The sequence below is a fragment of the Emericellopsis cladophorae genome (assembly GCF_022114955.1).
Source record: "Emericellopsis cladophorae strain MUM 19.33 chromosome Unknown NODE_11_length_583618_cov_114_125112, whole genome shotgun sequence".
Lineage (NCBI taxonomy): Eukaryota > Fungi > Ascomycota > Sordariomycetes > Hypocreales > Bionectriaceae > Emericellopsis > Emericellopsis cladophorae.
Window position 1 is genome coordinate 78,588 of NW_026250936.1, and position 22,303 is coordinate 100,890.

Consider the following 22,303-nt stretch of genomic DNA (forward strand, 5'->3'; position numbering starts at 1 on the left):
CGGGTAAAGATGCTCAATCGTGAATGGGCCTGAGGGACTCGTACCTATATAAGGAATCCTGTACCTTTGTGACTCGAGAGGAACCCCCATCGACATCATATACACCTCGTCATACATATATTGCCGATTATTTCTAGCCTGACGTTCCGCCTACTGGGCGAGCGAATCGTTCAATTATCTACTAAACAATTCTATACGCGCCGACCAGCGGGCTAGTCGTTCCCTAGATTTCCCGATCTGGCCGAGACGATGACAAGACTCGGGTCCACTAGTCACTCTGACAGTTCCAATTTTCTGGTCGCGGCAACTAGTGCACTTTCTAACGCAATATATACATCCGTTCGCCACATTCTCTCTGCGATCACATTGCTTGCTCAAACATTCTTATCAACATTGCAAACTCATTTGGCCTCTTCACGAACAGCCCTCCCGAAGATTGAATTGGCACTTGACAATTCGAAACCTGCGGCAAAGACTACTCCAGCCGTCAAGAAGGCTATACAGAAAAAAATGCTGCCGCCGGTGCCGGACCTAAGAGATTACGGCCTGTCCCCCACCAACGGCTTCTTACCCGAGACTTTACCACTGGCGAGACTCCCCGACCCCTATTACAACAAATGGGAAGCGATCGTATCAAATCTGCAGGCTCTTGTGCTCAGTCGCCGTCTCCGTGGCATCATCGCTAACTTACCTGTTCTCTCGACCGTGGGACTCGAGAACGAGGCAGAATGGCGCCGAGCATACTCACTTCTCGGCTTCATGCTCCATGCTTATGTCTGGGGCGGCGATGCTCCGGCAGACAGAATTCCCGAGTCCATCTCAATCCCTTTACTTGAGGTGTCAGCTCATCTTGAGCTGCCACCCGTTGCCACCTATGCCGCCGTCTGCTTGTGGAATTTCAAGCCGCTCTTCCTCGATGAGGGTATCGACAATCTCGAAAATTTATCGACGCTCAACACTTTCACAGGCTCCATGGACGAGTCGTGGTTTTACCTCGTGTCTGTGGCTATTGAGGCCCGCGGAGCCCCCATTGTGCCGCTGATGCTCGGTGCTATGAAGGCAGCCCAGGAAGGCGATGTCACATCTGTCACGCAAAGTCTGCGCGCATTCGCAGAGCGCTTGACCGACTTGACAACCATTCTGCGGCGCATGCACGAAAGCTGTGACCCTACTGTCTTCTACCATCGTATACGACCTTTTCTAGCAGGCAGCAAGAACATGGCTGAAGCCGGGCTGCCTCGCGGCGTGCTGTATGCGACGGGCACGGGCACGGAAGAGTATCGACAATACAGTGGGGGAAGCAACGCGCAAAGCAGCTTGATTCAGTTTTTCGACATTGCCCTCGGGATTGAGCATCGACCAACAGGTGAACGGCGTGTAAATGCATTACATGTCACTGCCGGAGATCCGTCGCAACGCCACAACTTCATTCGAGAAATGCGCAACTACATGCCCGGAGCGCATGCCCGATTCTTGGAAGATGCCTCCAGGGCCTCAAACATACGATCATTTGTAGTGGAGCGCCAAAACGAAGAGCTGTCGCTGGCCTACGATGCGTGCCTGGCGATGTTGAGTGCTTTCCGCGACCAGCATATCACGATCGTGACTCGGTACATTATAACGCCATCCCGCGAAGTGCGAGCCCGCAGTCGATCTAGGAGTCCTGAAGCTGTCCGGCAGCGCAACAACATTGCCGTTGCTTCGACTAAGGGTAAGCCTCAGGCCCAAAAAGGCACTGGTGGAACGGCCCTCATACCCTTCCTGAAGCAGGCCCGTGATGAGACTGGCGACCCGGCGGTCCACTCTTGGACAAAACGTTTTATGAAGAGGCAGGTGCGCCCTGATGGTGAGAACCGTAACCGACACCCCAACGATCTTGTAGAGGACGTCGAGGTTAAGGGCCTCGCAGGCTCGTGGACGATGGATGATGAATTTGGTGGTATTTGTTCGTACTGAAAACGTAGACAGTAATAGATCGGGGCTGGCACCCGTACAGCACAGTTCAGGATGCTTGGAACGAATATCTAAGTACTTACCTAAGTATTTAACTGCCATATGGCGTTTGGGTGGTCATTGTCAACTTGAAGTCTTGCATACTTATAATTTGTACTCGGTTTAAGTAGCACCCGTGCTCATTAATCACTAACGTTGGTATAGCAGGTACACGTCAGATACTTGTGGGTATGCTAGTACCCAACTACTACTACTTCGTAGTAAGTTAGCGCGGTAACACTTCAGGCACGTGCGCCAAGGTGACGTCGGCTCGCTGACTCATCTTTGTCCTATTAAAGTGGTCTAGCGTATAATTGTGCTTCTTGCACTGATTCGCCCTTGTGGAGCGTGAGAGCAACTCGGCGACCCGTCGCATTTCTCAAGAGAAACGCGTCTGTGTCCTCGCTTCATCATCCCCTCCAGTCATCACTTCTCCCACCTTCAAGGCGTGCGCATCAATACAACCCTGCCACTTTGTCATCAAGTCAGCGCAAAAATCAGTATCGCGAAGGGGCGTACAGCGCTCAGCTTAGCTTGGCCTTGATGCGCACGTAGTGCCTGAAGCTTCAGGTCTTTGTTCTTCAAGTCGTCCTTGCCCGATCGCCACCGCCCGCTTGTCGCCCAGCAGGTCTCAATCAGTTCCAGGCGATACAAATATCCGAGATTTGCGCGTGACAAAAACGACGAACGATCGAACGCTACTTAGACATCATGGACGGCTACGAATACGACTACGCTGACGAGGAAGGCTTGGGTGTCACGCCCGAAGACTGCTGGACGGTCATCTCATCATTCTTTGAAGAGAATGGCCTGGTCTCACAGCAGATTGACTCCTTTGACGAGTTCACTGGAACAACCATACGAAGTCTTGTGGAGGAATATGCCAAAATCACACTCGACCAGCCGAATCCGCCACCGAGCGATTCTCGAAACCCTTTGGCATTGCGTCGGTACGCTTTGAGGTTCGGTGCAATCTCTGTGGCCAAACCGAACGTCAGCGAAACGGATGGCGTGCCTATGACCCTACTTCCCTACGAATGCCGCGACCGCAATCTGACATATTCGAGTGCTATGTACGCGAATGTGCACCAGGTCGTCAAGGTCATTCACGAGGACGAGCAAGAGCCGGACGATATCGAAGACAGGGACAGAAACTGGGTCTACGAGACAGGCAGCCCGGCTGACGAGGATGAGAATCTCTCAGGCAAGATGCAGAATGACCCTGCTTATCTTGGCAAGTTGCCAGTTATGGTAAAGTCAGAAGTATGCCACCTGCGCCACGAGGACGATGAAGGGCTTTTCGTTGTCAATGAGTGTCCTTACGATCAAGGCGGCTACTTCATCATCAACGGTAGCGAGAAAGTCCTGATCGCCCAAGAGCGGTCCGCCGCCAACATTGTCCAAGTTTTTAAGAAAGCCCAGCCCAGCCCCTTCACCTACACAGCAGAGATCAGGAGTGCGCTGGAGAAGGGCTCGCGGCTCATTTCCAGTCTCCAGCTGAAGTTGAACGGAAAAGGCGACTCTGCCCGTGGCGGGTTTGGTCAAACTATTGCGAGCACCCTACCCTTTGTCAAATCCGACATTCCTGTGGCTATTGTGTTTAGGGCCCTTGGGGTTGTGTCGGACGAGGAGATTCTCAATCACATTTGCTACGACGAGAACGACACCGAGATGCTGGAGATGCTTCGGCCTTGCATTGAGGAGGCTTTTGCCGTCCAAGATCGCGAAGTGGCCCTGGACTACATTGGGAAACGTGGCAACCGAGATCAGGCAGGTCTGGGCCGCGACAAACGCATTCGAGTTGCGAGAGATATTTTGCAGAAAGAAACTCTTCCTCACGTGTCTCAAACCGAGGGCGATGAGACAAAGAAGGCGTTTTTCCTCGGGTACATGGTACACAAGCTCTTACAATGTGCCCTTGGACGCCGGGAGCCAGACGATCGAGATCATTTCGGGAAAAAGCGCCTCGATCTTGCTGGTCCTTTGCTGGCCAAGCTATTCCGCGGCATTATGCGCAGAATCAACACCGAGCTGTCAACATATCTCAGGCGGTGTGTCGAGAGCAACAGGCACTTCAACATCAAGATTGGTCTGAAATCCTCAACCCTGTCGAACGGCCTCAAGTATTCGCTCGCCACGGGCAACTGGGGCGACCAGAAAAAGGCTATGAGCTCTACAGCTGGTGTTTCTCAAGTACTCAACCGATATACCTTTGCCTCGACATTGTCTCATCTCAGGCGTACCAACACCCCCATCGGTCGTGACGGTAAATTAGCCAAGCCGCGACAGCTTCACAATACTCATTGGGGCCTCGTCTGCCCTGCGGAAACTCCGGAGGGTCAGGCTTGTGGCCTTGTCAAGAACCTGTCGCTAATGTGCCACGTTTCGGTCGGCACTCCTGCCGATCCCTTGTACAATTTCTTCATCAGCAGAGGCATGGAAGTACTCGAAGAGTACGAGCCCAAACGGTTCCCGAACTCAACCAAGGTGTTCCTCAACGGCAGCTGGGTAGGAGTACACGAGAATCCTAGAGAACTTGTGGATCATTTGGTGGCAATGCGCCGCAGCGGGGGCATAAGCGAGGAGGTTTCGCTTGTTCGCGACATCCGTGATCGAGAGTTCAAGTTCTTCTCGGATGCCGGCCGCGTCATGCGCCCTTTGCTCACCGTGCAGCAACACGACGGCGAGATTGGCCAGCCAGAGAAAGGCTCCCTCTGCCTGACCAAGGAGCATGTGTCCGGGTTGTCTGAAATGCACGAGGTGGACAACGGACAAGAGTTGATGGAGGTGACTGGTTGGAAGTGGCTTGTAAAAAGTGGCTGCATCGAGTATCTCGATGCCGAGGAAGAAGAGACTGCCATGATTTGCATGACTCCCGATGATTTGGAGCTCTACCGGCAACAGAAGCTAGGCTACAATGTGGACGAGGACCTGGCTGCGGAGCCCAACAAGCGCCTGCGTACCAAAACGAATCCCACGACACATATGTACACGCACTGCGAGATTCACCCTAGCATGATTCTCGGTATTTGTGCCAGCATTATTCCGTTTCCCGATCACAACCAGGTACGTCTTTTTTCTGCTGTGACAATATGTTGTACTGACACTTCCCTAGTCACCTCGTAATACATACCAATCGGCCATGGGAAAGCAAGCCATGGGATTCTTCCTCACCAACTACAACCGTCGTATGGATACCATGTCCAATATCCTTTACTATCCTCAGAAACCCCTTGGCACCACTCGATCGATGGAATATCTCAAGTTTCGTGAGCTTCCTGCTGGTCAAAACGCTATCGTTGCCATCGCTTGCTACTCCGGGTACAATCAGGAAGATTCGGTCATCATGAATCAAAGTAGTATTGATCGAGGCCTGTTCCGCAGTTTGTTCTTCCGCTCTTACTCGGATCAAGAGAAGAAAGTGGGCCTCAACTATACCGAGATGTTCGAGAAGCCGTTCCAACCCAACACGCTCCGTATGAAACATGGTACCTACGACAAACTGGACGAGGACGGTATTGTTGCTCCTGGCGTTCGTGTATCCGGTGAAGATATCATCATCGGAAAAACGGCACCAATCGACCCAGAAACCCAGGATCTCGGGGCTCGAACTCAAGCACACCAGAAGCGCGACATTTCGACACCGCTACGAAGCACCGAGAATGGCATTGTCGACTCTGTCATCCTGACGGTCAACGCGGACAACACAAAGTATGTGAAGGTGCGAGTTCGGACAACCAAGATTCCTCAGATTGGCGACAAGTTTGCATCGCGTCACGGTCAGAAGGGTACGGTTGGAGTTACTTATAGGCAGGAGGACATGCCTTTCACTCGCGAGGGTATCACCCCCGATATCATCATCAACCCCCACGCCATCCCCTCGCGTATGACAATTGCTCACTTGATCGAATGTCTCTTGAGTAAAGTCGCTACGATGGAAGGTCTTGAGGGTGACGCCACGCCCTTTACCGAAGTAACAGTCGATCAAGTGTCCGAGCTTCTCCGTGGACACGGATATCAGTCGCGGGGATTCGAGGTCATGTACAATGGTTACACTGGCAGGAAACTGCGCGCCCAGGTGTTCTTCGGTCCTACTTACTACCAGCGCCTGCGACACATGGTCGACGACAAGATTCACGCTCGCGCACGTGGACCGGTTCAAATTATGACACGCCAGCCGGTGGAAGGTCGTGCGCGTGATGGTGGCTTGCGCTTCGGTGAGATGGAACGCGACTGCATGATTGCCCACGGTGCAGCAGCCTTCCTCAAGGAGCGACTTTTTGAGGTTTCGGATGCTTTCCGCGTTCACGTATGCGAAATTTGCGGGCTGATGACGCCGATTGCGTAAGTGCCAACTCATCATCCTCTTGACCAACATTTACTGACTCCAGTCGCAGCAACCTCTCCAAGCAGTCATTTGAGTGCCGGCCTTGTAAAAACAAGACCAAGATTGCTCAGATACACATACCATACGCAGCCAAGTTGCTTTTCCAAGAGCTACAAGCAATGAACATTGCCGCCAGGATGTTCACCAGCCGCTCCGGTGCATCTATCCGCTAAGTTCGGGCGCATCCTTCAAAATTGTTTTATTCTGCGCGTCACAGGGAGTTCTGGCCAGCATGGCAAAAACACAGGAAATGCATAGTGGCGTTAAGTTTGATATGTATGTAATCTAAGCTAGATAGAACAAGGTCTCGAACTTACGACCATGATAGCATCCATCCGTCGCTAGTGACGCCCAGTAGTAGCAGCACAACAAGATGTTACAACGAGCGCAGAAGGCTCCACGAATATGTTTTACAATGCGTTTGGCCGCAAGTATTGCTGATCGCGACCGCGCGTAGGTAGGTAGGTGCCCAGTCATCTTGGCGCTATCGAGTCTCCTTGTCCAGGAGGATCTATGTAGCTCCTCACGCGCTGTTCGCGTTTGTACTCTTCCTCCAGTTGTTTCTGTAAATCGAAATCGAGTTGTCGCTCGCGCTTGATGCGTTGCTGCTCCATGTCGCGCACAACACCTAGGTGCATTGCCTAGTCCTAGCGTCAACAATTTTTGGCTCTGAGGTAGCGTGTGGAGACGCGTACTGCCTGCTCAGCTTGTTGCTGAAAGTGGACAAACACGATGGTGCTCATAGCGAAGAGCGATGTCGCGCCAAGCGTGAGTTTCGATGCTCGCGACATTTCTGATTATGCGATCTGCACGTTGTGATTTGCGTGGTCTTGATCCGAAGCCACAGGTGCGCGGTGTGAGCTGTTAGGCGGGAGCAATGTGCATGCGGATGCTCGTGCTGGTAGCAAGTTTGATGTTAGCGTTCCGAGTTCGTACCTCTGCGCCGTTAAAAACGGCCGCCTGTTTACTGTGACCAAGATGTGGCAGGGATGAGACGTTTGCACAAAATATCGCTGTAGCGGGTAGCGAGGGTCTTCGGGAACGGGAATCGGGATGCAAGCGCTGCACATAAGCATGCATAAGGTATTCTTGAGGTTGCACAAGTCAGCTGATACCTTACCCCAGCTACACCCGGTGACGAAAGGTTCCCATCGGACTGTGATACAGCACCTGAGTTGAGGTGCTTGGATTCCAGCACATGTACGAGCTTTGAAGACCAATCACCCACAACTTCGGATCCCAGATTCTTTCAGTACCTCAATTATATCCACACTGACATATTTTTGATTCATTTCAGCTGCGCAAAATTGTTCATCGTTGGGAAGCATCATGGTGCGCAATCCCGAGATCTCGAGAGCCTATTCCTCTGCTAATAACTACGTAGTCTGCCCAGAATTCCGCCGGAATCCAAACTCTCCTCGATGTATTTGCTCTTCGAGCCATCCAGTTGTACTTTCGCTCACACAGTGCCAGGCTGAGAGGGAAGCGTCGAAGATTGTGCAGAAGGGTATGTGATCCATGTTCAACAAAGTATCGTAAGCCGTGTAGCTAACCAACCTTGTGTCTTCTAGCGCGCGAGTGTAAGACGAATCCTGAATCGACCGCGAATAATCAATTAACGACTGCTGCCTATAGTCAGAACAAAACGCGTCAAGGAAGCCCGGGATGAAGCCAAGAACGAAATAGCCAGCTACAAGTCCCAGAAAGAGGAGGAGTTTAAGAAGTTCGAAGCAGAAGTACGTCTTTCGAAAGTCCCTATCGCGGAACGGTTGCTCATCATTTGCAGCACAGCCAAGGAAATCAACAAGCAGAAGACGAGGCAAACAAGGAGGCTGAGAAACAGATTCAGCTTATTAAGGAAGCCGGCAAGAAGAGTCAGGCAGGCGTTGTCAAAAACCTCTTGGCTGCTGTCCTCGAGGCCAAGCCACAGCCTGCTGTCCGCGCATAATGCGTGGTGGTTGGTCATGCATCAACCTGTAGTCAAGTCATAGCGACAATTACAGATGCCATGACAAATGTAGGCGCCGCTGTCGGATGGCGCTCTGCAACAGGATAGATTCCTTACCGCAGGAAATCGACCAGAGTCTCTAGCATATCCTTCAAATCTTGAGCATGTTGTTGACTGGTGTCTAAGTTTTCCATCTGCTCCGTGAGTGTGGCTTTGATCACGGACAACGGCAGGTCTTCTTGGGCTAGAACCTCTGCAACCCTAGACCTAGCGCCTTTGTCTTCGACCATGAGCCACGCCAAAACAACATCAATCGTTTGTAAGGTGAAAAGACCGGCATCGAGGCGCCGGGAAAGCCACTCGATCTCTCTGTCAGGTGCGTCCTGTTCAGAGGCTAGCTTGCGCTCCTCAGCATTCTGCTGCTCAGCCAGTTTCACGCGCAGGCTGTAGTGACGGCGAAGCTCCACGAGTTTCCCAACCTTCGCGTAGTCCTTCTCGACGAATTTGGCCAACGTACGTATTCGTTCCGCGGAGTCGCCAGGCAACACGCGAAGCATGGACGCAAAAATGACTATGAGATGGCTAGACAGGCGATGGTCACGAGTCTTTGCGAAGAGTGAGAATGTCGTTTTGAGACCGCCTGATTCAACGATCTTGCAGCAGACATTAAAAGCACTGCTGCCTGTTGATGCATGCTCCAGGAGGCGAAGGGCTGGCGCTTTGCTCATCTTTCCTTCCTTGAGCATGAGCAAACATAACTCAACGCCCTCTGCCTCGACAAATTTGTCTTTGCCATCGGCTTCGTCGACTAAGCACGTCACAGCCTCGAACAGGTTCTCCACATATTCTTCCTCATCGCCGCCTCTCTCGGGATCTCGTCTCCGATAGACTGCAACGAGCTGGAGAAGTACGTCCACGACGTCAAGCTTGATCAACTGGGATCGACAATTCGCAGATGCTTGCGACAAAATGGCGAGGATTTCGGCTACGTATTGCCGGTTCTGCGTGGTGCTTGACTCGGTGCGTTGCAAGCGTTGAAGCAGCCAATCCAAAATGCCCCGGTCTTGACTGACGCGCGTAGCCGTGGCCACCCGTAGAGAGATGTTTTCGATCACGCTCAGCGCATGATAGACACCACTTCTATCTGACTCGTCGTCCTCGTTCAAACGGCCCAGGTTGGACACGAGGAGGGCTAATAAATCCGCCTCCAACATTGCGTTGAGCAGCATGACCACCTCGCCCTCGTCTCCCCCAACGTCTTCATCCGTAAGCTCGCTGATTATTTCTATTGTGTCGATTGCGATGTCGGTGTTTTCATGAGCCAGTAAGCCGATCAAACGATCAACACATCCGAGGCGGACAAACTCGGGATAGAGTTCAGGGTGCTCAGCCAAGACTGAGAGAGATTTGATATCGGTGTCCAGGTCGGCTTCGCTCCCTATGAACTTCTGTGGCTCGTTTTCGAATTTGGACCTCAGCTCGGCGTTTTTAGAGATGCGTTTCTCAAAATGAAGGGCTGTTTTTCGCAGCCAGCCAGCGTCGATCTTGTCAACATTCCTCCCGTCATCTGCGTCGTCCACGTAGTCAATGATTTGCGATTCTTCTTTGCTAAGACCCCCGCCGAAGAAGCGATCCTCGTCGTCGTCCGGGGGCATCTCTGGGCCAAAATCTTCGTCGTCGCCATTCATAGGATCGTGTTCTTGTCCATTTTCGGTCTCGTGCGTTGGCTGTGTTTGCATGTGTCGATTTGTACCACCCTTATTGTATTTGGCCGATTTATAGATCTCGTCTGTCATGGATAAGTACATAGTGGTCAACACCAAGCATGCCTGAGTCGAGACCACTCACTCGGATCCTTGATTGGTTCTAGCTTGCGTTTGCTAATCGCGGAAGATTGCCTGAAGCTTCCGTCGGCACTGGCCATGTCTCTTCGTGGATGGGCACTACGCTTGGAATGCAATTGTCTCGATTGTTAAGAATAGGCTGCAAAAGAACCTCCGGAAGTTGTGGACTGGCGTGATGAGGGAAGCAGTATCGCGACCGACTGGAACTTCGAAATTCTTCCTGTAAGGTGAAGTATTGATATACCTTGCTTGACTTTGGATTAGCGTGTCAAGCTCCAGTTTCGCCAAGACCATCTGGGTGACTCGCCTATAGCCCCACCCATAACTGTGGCGACTAGCGGGTCTCATGATGGCAGCCTGTGTGAATGGCCGGTTGAGAGTGAACCCCTGATTCAACTCCACCAATAACGCCGTCGGACTCGATCATGTCGAACTCCTCCTCGTTGAAGACTATCCTGGCGAATTCACCGTTGCGGCCAGCTCGTCATGTCATGCCTCAGTCTTTTCAAGTAACGTGAGCCTCCAGTTGGCGTTGCGAGGCATATCATAGACGGCGAAGCGTTATTCCCTGACCAATACGCCCCGTGTCGATCGAACGCGACCGAATTCGAATAGACCTGTGCGAAACGACCCCTGACGCAGTTTGCTTAGGTATACGCTCCATGGACATCCCTTGCGCCCGCCACTCCAGTCCCTCACCTCACCACCTCTCGGATCTCCTGCCCACCCGCCTACCTAGACTAGACGATACGGGAAAGTGTCGTTCTTGGACTGCATCTGTTCTCGTTCTGGGTCCGAACTTCGTCGACCACGACTGCGTCTGCGAGTATTCAATAGGCTGTTGAATTTCGAATGATGCAAACTACTTGGACGCCTCACAGTGATATAGTTGAGAGCCCTTATTACACTCAAGGTGGGCTTCCACCGTCTCACCTGCAACCGCCAACCCGGCCAGCACCAACCCCATCGACACTGGGTTGCTCAGCGACTGGAGCCCATATACCCCGAGCCCGACTTCCCAGGACTTCTTCCTTGTCACCGCCCTCACACAACGAGACGTCCACGGGTCGAACCTACGAAACTCCCGGTACCTATGCCCGCTTGACAACTTGGGAATCCTCTGAGTGGCCCGAGCAGACAGACTCGCCGGGAGGACGGAGCGATTGGGATCGGCCATCGACTGCCGCTCGCTCCCCGGCACGCCTGAACAACACACCCTCCAAGCGCCCATTAGCCACGCCTGGGACTGATACCGGTCATTCAGGGCTGAGTCTCAGTGCCTCTGGGTCTATCATTCTTGTCGGCCGTCGGTCTAACAGCGTTGAATCCGCGTTTCTTTTGCACAGCTCGTCGCCCTCGACAGAGCGGTCATCGCAGGAGTTCCGAGGCAGCCGGCAACCCAGTGACAGCCGTGACGCCGCTGCCCTTTCTGGAGACATAGCCTCGGAATCACCAAACACAGGGTCCCGTCGCTCATCTGCAGGTCCTCCAGCGTTCGAGCCGCTCCCCCCCTTTGGCCAGGACTATTCGTCTGCGTGGGACCAACACGATTCATCTCATAGTCGCCAAGGCTCACTGCATCGATCCAGAAACCATATTCACAGGACACTTGTTGAAACGCCGTGCAAGATGCCACTCGATCACGGAGGCGAGTCTCATGGGGCGCACGGTCACTCGCGCAGTAGGTCGGGGAAGAGCAGTGGAGATTCTGGGAAACATCGGCCCTCCAAATCTTCACAGAAAGCAATGTTATCGCGTGCTCTGCAGAAGGCGAATATGGCGGTAAATATGGATAACGACAAAGAATTCTCTGGTGCGCGGCCTCTGTACGTCGAGGCCTGTGAGTTACTGCAACAAATTCTCCAGAGGACCACAGCTCAAGGGGACAAGGAGAAGCTAGAAGCTATCGTGAGTCATTCAGATTCCGCCAGATGAATAGCGCAGCGGTACTGACAATAAAGCAACGAACCTACACCAGTCGTATAGAGGAACTAGATCAGATATTGCCTCCATATGAAGAGCATAAAGATGCCAAGGCTCTTCCTGAGTACAGCCCAGAGCAAAATTATCGGCAACAAGACAAAAGTCGGCGCGACCAGTCGTCGGAAGCGAACGTGGCATCCACATTGGAGACAGCCACTGTGAAACGCGTGGTCTTGGACGATGCGCATGATGCACAGTCTTGGAATACACGTTCTCAAGCATACCTCCAACCCTCTCTACTCGCGCAATCAGCTGAACCCGGCTTTCTACAATCGTCCTTTTCACGTTCCCCGATAAGCTCTCGCTTTCCTGATAATGCCCGCCAGATGCCCGCGAGCGCAGGCTCCACAACGCCCCAGATTGCCTTGGCTGCGCAGAGTGCCGATGAACGGTCATACCATCCTCGCCAACCGGGGGAACCTGCAGAGACTCAGTTGTCCCTTAATGGGATGTCCTACGAGACACATCGGGGTCCCGAGCACTCACGAGAGGATAGCCAGCATTCGTGGTTGGATCCTATAGATGAGTCTGGTGGCTCGACAGGCTCTTCTGTCCACTCACGCACATCGTCCTTGGGCTATCGACGAAGGCAAATACGTCCTGCAAGTGGCGGCACTGAAGCCGAGTTCGACAATGCCTTGGATGAGGCAATTGAGGCTGCGTACAACGATGGTTACGAGCCCGCAGCAGTACCTCCTCCTGAGCAACAAGAAGCTCATGATGAGGTCGTAGCCAACGCTCTGCGCAAAGTCGAGTTAGCACGTGAGCGCGTACGACAGACTGGGAGGGAGGCGTATGAATTGGCCAGCGAGAGGGAGAGGGAGCGCTTTCAGCTCCAGCCGCAAAGACCCGACTATGCAGATCGACGTGATCCCTCTGAAGGCCAATTTTTCGACGACTCTTCTGACGAGGAAGAGAGGATCTTGGATGAATTCACTCGTGACTACGGCTTGCATCAGGAACCTCTGAGCCGTCGCCAGCAGCCGGCCATGTCCTCTATGCCTCGCGAATCTGGATCCAGCGGGTTCACAGCCCGTACATGGCAGAGTTCCATAGGCTCTAATCCTCCTGGCACCGGCGCCACAACACTGTCGACCGTCACAGAATCGATCTCGGAAAAGGCGCTGCCCATTCCACCCACATCCACAACACCACCGCCGCCCCTGGCGCCGCCACCAACACAAGCATTGCCTGAAATACCACAGCAGAGTCTGCAGACGTCCACACAGACTGTGCGCAATCGTCGCATGTCTGGCCAGGCGCACAGACAGCTGAAAATCGAGACGATGAAGCTAACGCCATCCCCTCCGCCGCCCGCTTTGGAGCAAAAGTCGCCCTATCCGGACACCTCTCCGCCGAGTGGACGGGAGTCTTCTCGACCCTTGGAAGGCAATACACGTCCTCCCGCCATTCCGCATCGAACCTCGTCACCTTCAGTTGGGCCCAGTCCACTAGATACACGGCCGCTCGATTCGCCTTTTGCACCACGAGCGGCACAAGATCCAGACGATGCGGACACAGGACGCTCTACGTCTCCTTCCATTAGCAAGCTGAAGAAGAACTTTTCCTCATCCAGCTTGCGAAGTCTGAAAGGTCGAAATATGTCTGTATCGCACCTCGATGAATGGTCCGAGATGTCTCCCGGCACGCCCACCAGCTCTCACTGGACCAATTCCCAAACACCCATGATGCCAAGCATTCCCCCAGCAGTAGCTGTCAACCTGCAAAAGTTCGATGCGAGCATGCCCATTTTCGATGACAATTTCCACTTTCCGGATGACCCGGGCGCGACCGATCTGAACGATCCTGAGGCACCGATCTCCTTGGAGCCGTGTCCAACTGACTTTTTGCTTCGTCCATTCTGGCTCATGCGCGTCCTCTTCCAGACCCTGGTGCATCCCCGTGGTGGATATGTCAGTTCCAAACTATTCGTGCCCAGGGAGGCCTGGAAGGTAAAAAATGTTAAGCTCAAGAATGTGGAAGACAAGATTGCTAATTGCGATCTCCTGACCGCGGCTCTTCTCAAGCTGGCACGCGTTGACACATGCGACGCAGACGCTATGCTGGAGGAGATGCAAGCTATTGAGAACATACTGGAGCAGGTACAAGCCTCGCTAGTGCGGAAACTCGGGAATGAAGTAGGTGTTTCCAACGCCTCGGCCATGTTCAAGGAGGCCACTGTGCCTCCGGATGGCGATATGGCGATGTCACGATCTGCGAGCGTATCGGGTAAATCCTCTTTTTCTTGGCGGAGGCTTCGCTCCAAGAACTCCGCGGCTACTTTAACGGCACAGAGTCGGAGCACTCCAATCGAGACGATCAAGGAGATACAGACGGTTGCATCCCTTCCGATGACAAGTCAGCCATCGCGAAAGCCGGCTAAGAGGGACATTAGCCAGGCAAATTTCTCGGGTCCCAATGCATCATACATGGGTTCACTTGCCCGATTGTTCGATGCTGCTCAAGCGATTGGTAAATAACAAGACCGCCCGCAGCAAGGTTAGCTCAAGCTGACTAACATTTCCGTGCAGATCAGATAGCAAGACAAGTCGAAGATCCCGGTTTGAAGCATGCCGACAAGACTCAGGTTGGCCTGGAGCTTTGTACGCGCCACGCGGCCGAGTTCTTTGGCTTCTACGTGTGTCGTTTCGTTTTGGCAGATCTCGGCTTGCTGCTGGATAAATACATCAAACGAGGGGGGGAATGGGTTTTGACGTGAATCTGGCAGGCTAGGATGGAGGAGCCCGCCTCGCTGCGACCATCTGACGCACGTAGTTACGATAGATACCCCTGCAACGTAGTTCATTGAGAACATGAACATAGGAATTATTGAAGGCTTGAAGCCACGCCATCTTTCGCCCGGCCCGGGGCCACAAGTTGGTGGAGCACAATCCCCAGGGTCGGGATTGGACGTTCCACCTTTTCCAATGCGATTTCCAGTGATACCTCTTGGTGTGACGATAGGATTTGAACACACAATCAACCTTCAATGTGCACTTCACTCGGATTCCGATGAGCTCGGCTTGCTGGAGCACAGGGCGAGTCTGGTGCCTGCCAAAATGGCACCAACCTCGGTGTCTCGTCAAGCGTATGAGCTCGCCACGAGCTTCCACCTTTCTCCTGCGAACCGCGACGCGACGCGCCTACTACTCGAACAAACCTTCGCCTGCCGAGTTGGAGAAACGCATTGCTGCGATACCCATCGAGAGGTATCGTAACTTTTGCATCGTTGCCCATATCGATCATGGGAAGAGCACTTTAAGCGATCGGCTGCTGGAGCGCACGGGGACGATATCCGCGAGCGACGCGAACAAACAAATCCTAGTACAGACCACAGACAGCCGTTAAGGGAGCTGCGCGCTGATATACTGGTAGGATAAATTAGACGTTGAGCGGGAGCGCGGAATCACCGTGAAGGCCCAGACTTGCACCATGCTGTACAAGCACAAAGGTCAGGACTACCTGATCCACCTTGTTGACACACCCGGTCACGTCGACTTTCGCGCAGAAGTGACAAGATCATACGCCAGTTGCGGAGGCGCACTGCTTCTTGTCGACGCCAGCCAAGGTATTCAGGCGCAGACAGCGTCCAACTTTCATCTCGCATTCGCACAGGATCTTGCTCTTGTCCCGGTGATCAACAAGATTGACATGCCTTCCGCAGACGTCCCGCGGGTCCTAAAGCAAATCGAGTCGAATTTTGAGCTTGATCCAAGCCAGGCCGTCCTTGTCAGCGCAAAGACCGGAAAGGGGGTGGACAGCATTCTTCCTGCGGTCGTTGAGAGGATCCCCCATCCAGTGGGCGACGAGAAAAAGCCATTGAAGATGCTTCTTGTGGACTCTTGGTATGACAACTTCAAAGGAGTGGTGCTTCTCGTCAGGATCTTTGATGGTGTCGTGAAAGCCGGCGATCATGTCGTATCCTTGGGTACGGGTATGAAGTACGCCGTTGGCCAGGTCGGAATACAGTATCCAAATGCTACTCCGCAAGGTGTGCTGCGCGCCGGACAAGTTGGCTACGTCTTCTTCAATCCCGGCATGAAGAAGATACAGGATGCGAAACTGGGAGATACTTTCACCACTGTTCAAGATCAGCTCACTGTCGAGCCATACCCTGGCTTTGAAGAGCCACAGCCCATGGTCTTCGTAGCTGCTTTCCCCACAGACCAAAGTGATTACACCCGAATCGCTGACAGCATTAGCCAGCTCGTTCTCAATGACCGCAGCGTCACGCTGCAGAAGGCTTTCTCCGAGGCCTTGGGATCTGGGTGGAGGCTAGGCTTTCTGGGCAGCCTCCACTGCTCAGTCTTCCAGGATCGCCTCAAGGGCGAGCATGGTGGCGATGTGATTATCACTGAACCTTCGGTCCCTTCAAAGATTATACATCCAGATGGGACAGAAGAAATCATTCAGAATCCAGCTTTATTTCCGGAACCTGGCGATCAGAAAATGCGAGGATGCCATGCCCTTGAACCGTGAGTCTTACACCAAAGAACTTAATGAAGCGACACTCAAATAAGACCAGGTTTGTGCGAGCGACAATGACAACACCCGAGGAGTACCTAGGACGTGTGATCGAGCTCTGCGAAGCAAATCGGGGAGAGCAAAGGAGCATCGATTTTTTCCACGCCACTCAGGTTATTGTCGTCTATGATTTACCGGCATCCCAACTAGTGGACGACTTCTTCGGCAAGCTCAAAGGCGCTACGTATGTCACTGTTTCCCAGCTCTACACTCGGCTGCTAACCCGTTGCTCGACAGGAAGGGCTATGCGACGCTAGAATACGAAGATGTAGGTTGGAGAGAAAGCAGACTTGTCAAGCTACAGCTTCTCGTGAACAAGCAACCCGTTGACGCTATTTGCCGAGTGGTTCACACTTCGCAAGCAGACCGCTTAGCACGTCACTGGGTTACCAAGTTCAAGGAGCATGTTGACCGACAGATGTTTGGTACGCTAAAAACCTTCCGACCCTAGCCAATGAGGATGCACAACCTGACAATATGTTACAGAAATTGTTATTCAAGCAGCTTCGGGTAACAAGGTGCTTGCGCGAGAGACTATCAAGCCGTTTCGAAAGGATGTGCTAGCGAAGCTCCATGCCGCCGATGTCACAAGACGTAAAAAGCTCTTAGAAAAGCAGAAAGAGGGCAGGAAGAGGCTGCGGGCTATTGGTAACGTTATTATCGAACAGTCCGCTTTTCAGAAGTTTTTAGCTAAATAATAGCTAAATAATTAACATGTATTATAGTTCTAGTAATAGCTTACGGCTAGGTATAAGACTTAGCCTATATAATTCAAATATATTCTAAAATTACGCGAAATATAATCTTTATAAAGTTAATAGATTTATATTATTATAAATTATAATAGTTAAAGAATATATATTTAAAGAATATATATTTGAAGAATATATATTTAAAGAATATATATTTGAAGAATATATATTTAAAGAATATATATTTATATAGGAAAAAAAAAAATCGCGTGGCTAGAAAATAGCTATAATTTCGCGAATACGCGTCTAAAATCGACGCGAGGATTAAAAATAAGTATATAATATTAAACTCCATTTAGGCACGATATCGTCCTATAACTAGGATAAGAACGCTACCCTTAGGGAGCCGATAGTTATTAATAAAAGCTATATTAGGCATACGTAAAGTATTTACTATCTGAATTATAGAATAGGCACTTAATAAATAAAATAAGCTTAAACTTATAATAAAGTTAATAAATATTACGGTTCCACTAGTAAGCTAGCGGCTAGGTATAAGACCTAGCCCGGATCACCGAAGCACGTTACGTATACATACCTAGGAGAACGCACGGGCCCCGTAACGTACCACGAAATACAAAGCCCGTAAACTCTACGTTCCCCTTTCCTTTCTACTTTCTCGTTAGATAGACTTAATCTAAGCTATTAAGTTATTCTAACCGGGCTTAGCCTATAATATATCTAACGATCTATCTTCTAACGTAGCGTATTCGTATAGCACGAGCTACGATATCCGGCGAACGAATACTTAAAGTACCCCCCGAGGTAACTATATAAGTAGCCGAGTAAATTAATACCTTACTCTAGCCGATATAAGAGTAGATCGTAGAGCTCTCGGAGCTGATTTATAGTATAAACGCGACGCCCGCTCTTTCATAAGTCGCGGAATACCTTATATACGCCCCGCTTATTATTATTAGAGCGCTTTATAAGCGAAGACTTAGTAATTATTTTATAAAAAAACCGCTAACGAACTCGCTAAAGTTCTTAGGTAATATTAAGGATTATAATACTTAGAAAGTCTAAATAAAAGATAAGCTCGAGCTAGATTAGAACTATTTCGACTGATAATAAGAATATTAATATTTTATTAATAACTACTTAAATACTAATACGTAATATATTATATAGGCTTATTATAAAGCTAGGGAATAAATTAATTAAGACCCTTACTCTTTCTTAGCCTACCTCGATCGGTATCACGCGGATTTAAATTAACATATATATACTATAGAAACCTTATATAACCTTAAGTAAAGCGAGATATATTTTTTCGCGGCTTTCTTACTTAAGTTCGAGTATATTTTAGCGGAAGCCGGCGGTAGCCTCTAGACTAATAATACTTGCGTTGCTTTCTTACCGGGTATAGTAAGCTAGCGATTTTATGTTATACTCGTTCCCGTAGATTTCCTAGATAACTATAGCGCTTAGGTTACTAAGGTATAAGGGGTTATATAAAAACTCGAGAGTATTAATAAAGGCGCGAAAATATAATTCTCTTATAAAAAGGCTATACCTAAGGCGAACTATATATATACTCCTAAGGTTAGCGATAGTAATATTTAAATAAGTAATATCAATTACTTATTACAATAAAGTGACTATACCTCCGACAGTTAGTCGCGGAAGCTAATTATATATTAATCTTATAGCTAAGAGGGCTATATTAAATAGAAATACTTATCTCTAAGGGTCGCCGAGGTCTTATAGGAGACTTATAGCGATAGCGAGGATAATAAAAAGCTAGATATTATAGTAAGAAAAATATAGCCCCGAAGCGAAGTTAGGCGTTAAGGCTTACGAGAGCTAAGGTTATTTATTAAAAGAGGTTTAAGAATTTATTAAGTAGCTTTTTATTAAATATATAAATATAAATAAATAATATATTTATTATATATACTTTAATAAACTCTAGCTATAATTATTTTACAATTATAAATAAAAAAATTATTATATTAATAATAGGTATTTATAGCTTTAAAGAAAAGGTCTTTACTTCTATAATACCGGGTCTTAGCAAAGACTTATTCTTAAATAACTTATAAATAATATATAAAAAAGCTAGCTATAATATAAAGAAGGAATAGCTTTAGTATAGCTATATAAGGCTAATAGTTTACTTAAAAAAAAAAAAGAACCCTATAAAGTATAAGTTATAAGAGTATTAAAGCTAGTATTAATAAGTATTTTTATTATAGAGTGCCGGCATGAAAACTAATATAAACCTAGAGATCTTATTATTAATATAATCTCTTTAAAAAAATATATAATAATATACTTATATTAAAGATACCGGTAGATCCTAGGGATTTTATACCGGCTCATATCTTATAAGACTTCTTAAAGTTATTCTCGCTAGATTACGCGATAGAACTACCTTTATATTAACTAAGGGTGGATTATAAAGTATACTTAGTATAAGAAAATAATAATAATAAAGCTTTATTTTTATAAAAATTTTATATAAGATATTTAAAGAAGAACTCTTAGTTTTATGGAAAATACTAAGAGATATATTTGATAATAGATTTATATAAGCTAGTAGCTCCCTTACGTCGGCCTTAGTATTTTTTTATAAAAAAGCTAAGTAATAGATTATAATTCTATTATAACTATTAAGCCTTAAATATAATTATAAAAAAAACCAATACTTGGTTTTATTAATTTCGGAGATATTCTATAGCTTAGCTATAGCGAAGTAATTTATTAAGCTTAATATAGTAATCGCGTTTTATAAGATTAAGATAGCCCTTAGTTATAAAGAGAAGATGATAATTTAAATTAGATATAGGTGATTCGAATAAACTATCTATACCTTTAACTTAAGCGGCGCCCCTATTATAATCCAGCGGCGGATTAATAGTGTATTTTATAAGTTGTTTAAAGACTTTATAATAGCCTATATTAGTAATATCTCATTTTACTTAAATAAGTTAAAGAGCGCCTACCTTACGAAAGTATAGTAAGTACTAAGGGCTCTCGAGGTAATAAGATTATCCTTAGACCTAAAGAAATATATATTCGCTATAAAAAAAAAATTAAAGTACCTCGGCTATATAGTTAAGGCTAGGGAGGGCGTCTCTTACGACCCGGAAAAGATATAAGCTATACGCGAGTAAGAACCGCTTATAATAATAAAAAAGGTATAAAGTTTCTTAGGCTTTATAAATTATCATTACAGCTTTATTAACTACTTTTCTAATATAGCGCTCCCGTTAGTAGCCCCAGGGCTCGCCCCTTTCCTTAATATTATTCCTCTATTATTATGTAGCTTTTTATAATAAGCTCGGTATTATTAGCGGAATAATAATTATAGGCTTTATCAATAATATAATAATAATAATCATAAATTATACGCCCTTACGGGTGCCTCTTGCTAGCTAACCAGGCTATCTAGGCTATATAACCCTAAGGAAAAATTAAGTAAAAACCTTAATATAGTACTCCTCTATTTACTTTATAAAATACGAAATAAAATACTAGCTTTTATAATATTACTCTTATACTAAGGCTGATTCCGCCCGCGTATCTATTATAATCTTACTTATATTTTACTAGTATTTAACCGTTATAATAAGGCTCCGGGAGGATCGGGCCTAGCCTTAAGCTAAGTTAGCCCCTACTACATATAAATTTTATTTATTTATTACCCTATATTACCCCTTGTTGCTTTGTTTGTTTCTTTTTATTTTTTTGATATACTTTAGTTTATATAATTCTTACTTAGATTTGTATTATTATCGCCCTCTATATTTTATTATTTTTCTACCTAAAGATTTCATTTAATTATTTACTCTTTTATATATATTTACTTAAGAGCCCACCCTTATTATATCCGACCGCTACCCTAAATAATATAAATAAGGTCCCGCTAAAGTTAGTAATAAGCGCCCTCTTACATATCAATATACTTATTATCTAAATACTATTATCGTATTTTTCTTCTCTCGCCTAAAGGATAAGGGTACCCTTTATCTATATCTTATATATTATACGTATCCTAGCTAGTTTCGTAGTAGTTTTATTTTAATACTGATACGTCCTTAGTTGTCTCTAGATCTTACTCTAATTGTCGCTTTTAACGCGCTAGCGGTTATCTCTTTATATAAATCCGGCCCGATCCTTTATTATAACCTTATCTAATCTATAGATAGCTTATTAATACCCTTATTAATACAAATACTACCCTAGCCCGTTAAAAAATACGCTAGTCCGCCCGCGGTCCTAATATAGATAATATTAATAACTATAATCTTAGTATTATTATAAGTCCCTTATGTAGCCTTAAACCTAGCTATATTTTAATTCTGTTTAGCCCTCTTTAGTTATTAATATTGTTTAAAACTATATTAAGGTCTACGTTATCGCCCGTAGCTTTAATAAAAACGCGAGAATATCTTAGAAATACGCTACCCTCGCTTTAGCTAACCGACCTAGGCCTAAGACCCTTACTATCGATAGTTTGTATAATAAGGCTTGTTATTATTAAAAGCTATTTGAGGTTAATAAACTAATATCCTAAGCTATTAGTAATTATCGATTAGGGATTATTATATCGCTATAGCTTATTATAATATATCTAATATCTGAGAAAAAAATAACGATTATAAATATACCTTCTTACTCGATATCTTTATAATAAATAGATAGGATATTAAGAAATATCTCGATACTTAGAAATAAGCTTTAATTTTCTAGCTCCTAGATTAAAAAACCTACCGAATTCACTATCCTAATCGCGATATTAGTAAATAATAACGAACCGGAAGATAATATATTATCATTATTACCGAAAAATATATCGAGAATAGATACAATAATAAGAACTAAGCCCCGGAATAGTCCTTACCTTATAAATAGCGTAATAACCGCG

General features: G+C 47.7%; 5 protein-coding genes across 5 annotated transcripts; 4 read left to right on the top strand and 1 right to left on the bottom strand.

Annotated features, from left to right (window-relative positions):
* Nucleotides 1-510: 510 nt before the first annotated feature.
* Nucleotides 511-1,956, top strand: J7T54_000838 (Indoleamine dioxygenase-like protein; the record flags this gene model as incomplete). The annotated part of the gene is made up of 1 exon (XM_051504868.1): nucleotides 511-1,956. The coding sequence occupies one exon, from the start codon at nucleotides 511-513 to the stop codon at nucleotides 1,954-1,956; it is 1,446 nt and encodes a 481-aa protein (XP_051363551.1).
* Nucleotides 1,957-2,703: 747 nt separating this feature from the next.
* Nucleotides 2,704-6,552, top strand: J7T54_000839 (DNA-directed RNA polymerase II subunit RPB2; the record flags this gene model as incomplete). The annotated part of the gene is made up of 3 exons (XM_051504869.1): nucleotides 2,704-5,058; nucleotides 5,108-6,336; nucleotides 6,390-6,552. 3 exons carry the CDS (start codon nucleotides 2,704-2,706, stop codon nucleotides 6,550-6,552), a joined length of 3,747 nt encoding a protein of 1,248 aa, XP_051363552.1.
* A 1,156-nt stretch (nucleotides 6,553-7,708) lies between these two features.
* On the top strand, nucleotides 7,709-8,327 carry J7T54_000840 (uncharacterized protein; the record flags this gene model as incomplete). Its single annotated transcript, XM_051504870.1, has 5 exons — nucleotides 7,709-7,711; nucleotides 7,847-7,886; nucleotides 7,951-7,959; nucleotides 8,015-8,115; nucleotides 8,166-8,327. 5 exons carry the CDS (start codon nucleotides 7,709-7,711, stop codon nucleotides 8,325-8,327), a joined length of 315 nt encoding a protein of 104 aa, XP_051363553.1.
* A 113-nt stretch (nucleotides 8,328-8,440) lies between these two features.
* On the bottom strand, nucleotides 8,441-10,015 carry J7T54_000841 (uncharacterized protein; the record flags this gene model as incomplete). The annotated part of the gene is made up of 1 exon (XM_051504871.1): nucleotides 8,441-10,015. The coding sequence occupies one exon, from the start codon at nucleotides 10,013-10,015 to the stop codon at nucleotides 8,441-8,443; it is 1,575 nt and encodes a 524-aa protein (XP_051363554.1).
* A 1,902-nt stretch (nucleotides 10,016-11,917) lies between these two features.
* On the top strand, nucleotides 11,918-17,052 carry J7T54_000842 (GTP-binding protein GUF1; the record flags this gene model as incomplete). The annotated part of the gene is made up of 7 exons (XM_051504873.1): nucleotides 11,918-12,079; nucleotides 12,481-14,383; nucleotides 14,686-14,757; nucleotides 15,540-16,498; nucleotides 16,792-16,862; nucleotides 16,916-16,946; nucleotides 17,023-17,052. 7 exons carry the CDS (start codon nucleotides 11,918-11,920, stop codon nucleotides 17,050-17,052), a joined length of 3,228 nt encoding a protein of 1,075 aa, XP_051363555.1.
* Between the last annotated feature and the right edge of the window lie 5,251 nt (nucleotides 17,053-22,303).